We start from the raw sequence: 1333 nt of genomic DNA on the forward strand, positions 1-1333 counted from the left end.
TCCTGCCCCCCCCTGCTCGCCCTCCAGCAGCACAGCGCCCCGACTCTTCTCTGGTTTTCCCCCTGCTGCACCCCAGATTAAGGGTCTTTTACCTTCTTCTTCCTCCCCGCTGCCGGCATCCTCCGGGGAGCCCTGGCCACCGGCTTCTTCTCAGGAGTGAAGTCCTGGAGGAAAACACAGACAAGAAGAAACAGGGAACAACCTCAGGGTGGTTTCAGAAGCCACTCAGGTTCCCTCAAGCCATCGCCCCGCAGATGGAGATGCTTTTCCTACAGCCCTTTCCCTGCCACCCCGCCAACCTCCATACAAACACATCCCAAAACCTTCTCATCTCACCTGGTCGCTGTTTTTTTCTGACTCAGAAGATGTTTCTGAGTTCTCCTCTTCTGTCAGGGAGGGGCTGCCCTGATCCAGGTCACTGGAGGATTTCCGAGGCCGTTTTGCCACCGGCATCTGATGTGTGAGAAGTAACAAGGTGAGAGAAGCCCCCATTCTCCCTCCACCCACAACAGAAAACCAACGCTGGCTGGGAAAGGGCTTTGCCCAACTCTTCTTGACCAGCCTGCAAGAACAGTCACTGCACTTAGAAGAGATCTGCAGCTCTGGTTCCTCTCCAGGCTGCAAACTACGCCAGGACTTGGCCATCCCACCATCTCACAGACAATGAGAGACACCTGACAGCCCCTCCAACATGCACTGAACTCCATTTCCCACTGGAGAATCCAGAGGGAGTTGGTTTCTTCACCACCTCCTGCCATATTGGGTTTGAGAGGGGATCTGATCAATGTCTATAAAGATCTGAAATGTGGGGTCAATGGATGGGGCCGGGCTCTTGTCAGTGGTGCCCAGTGACAGGACAAGGGGCAATGGGCACAAACTGGGACCCCAGAAGTTCCAGACAAACTCAAGGAAAAACTTCTTCAAAAAAAAAAAAACTTCTTTACTGTGAGGGTGATGGAGCACTGGAACAGGCTGCCCAGAGAGGTTGTGGAGTCTCCATCTCTGGAGGTGTTCAAAACCTGCTTGGACACTTTCCTGTGCAACCTGGTGTAGTGAACCTGCTTTGGCAGGGGGGTTGGACTGGATAATCTCCTGAGGACCCTTCCAACCCCACCAGTCTGTGCCTCTGTGACATGCTGCATGGTGGATGAAAGCTGCAGCTCAGTGCTGAACCCAAGGACCGTACCAGTGTCCTCCTGACCAGGACACCCTCCCATCCCCTCTGGTGGAACCACCTCAGCCCACACACTCACTTTCATAGCCAGGGATTTTCTCTTGAGCCCGCTGTGGTCGCTGCCTCGATCCGAGTCCTCATCACTCTCCATCTTCTCCG

At 54.5% G+C, this 1333-nt stretch overlaps 1 protein-coding gene across 1 annotated transcript in view; it reads right to left on the reverse strand.

Moving 5' to 3' along the window:
- HDGFL2 (HDGF like 2) overlaps positions 1–1328 on the reverse strand; it is a gene marked incomplete at its 5' end in the record, with an annotated part of 7381 nt that extends 6053 nt beyond the window's left edge. The window contains 3 exons of the mRNA XM_010178403.1: positions 93–164; positions 337–453; positions 1254–1328. Of these exons, the coding sequence (XP_010176705.1) occupies positions 93–164; positions 337–453; positions 1254–1328 (264 nt within the window). The remainder of the gene's footprint in view (positions 1–92; positions 165–336; positions 454–1253) is intronic.
- Positions 1329–1333: the final 5 nt, after the last annotated feature.

This window comes from Antrostomus carolinensis, unplaced genomic scaffold, assembly GCF_000700745.2.
Source record: "Antrostomus carolinensis isolate BGI_N321 unplaced genomic scaffold, ASM70074v2 scaffold31600, whole genome shotgun sequence".
NCBI classification, from domain to species: domain Eukaryota; kingdom Metazoa; phylum Chordata; class Aves; order Caprimulgiformes; family Caprimulgidae; genus Antrostomus; species Antrostomus carolinensis.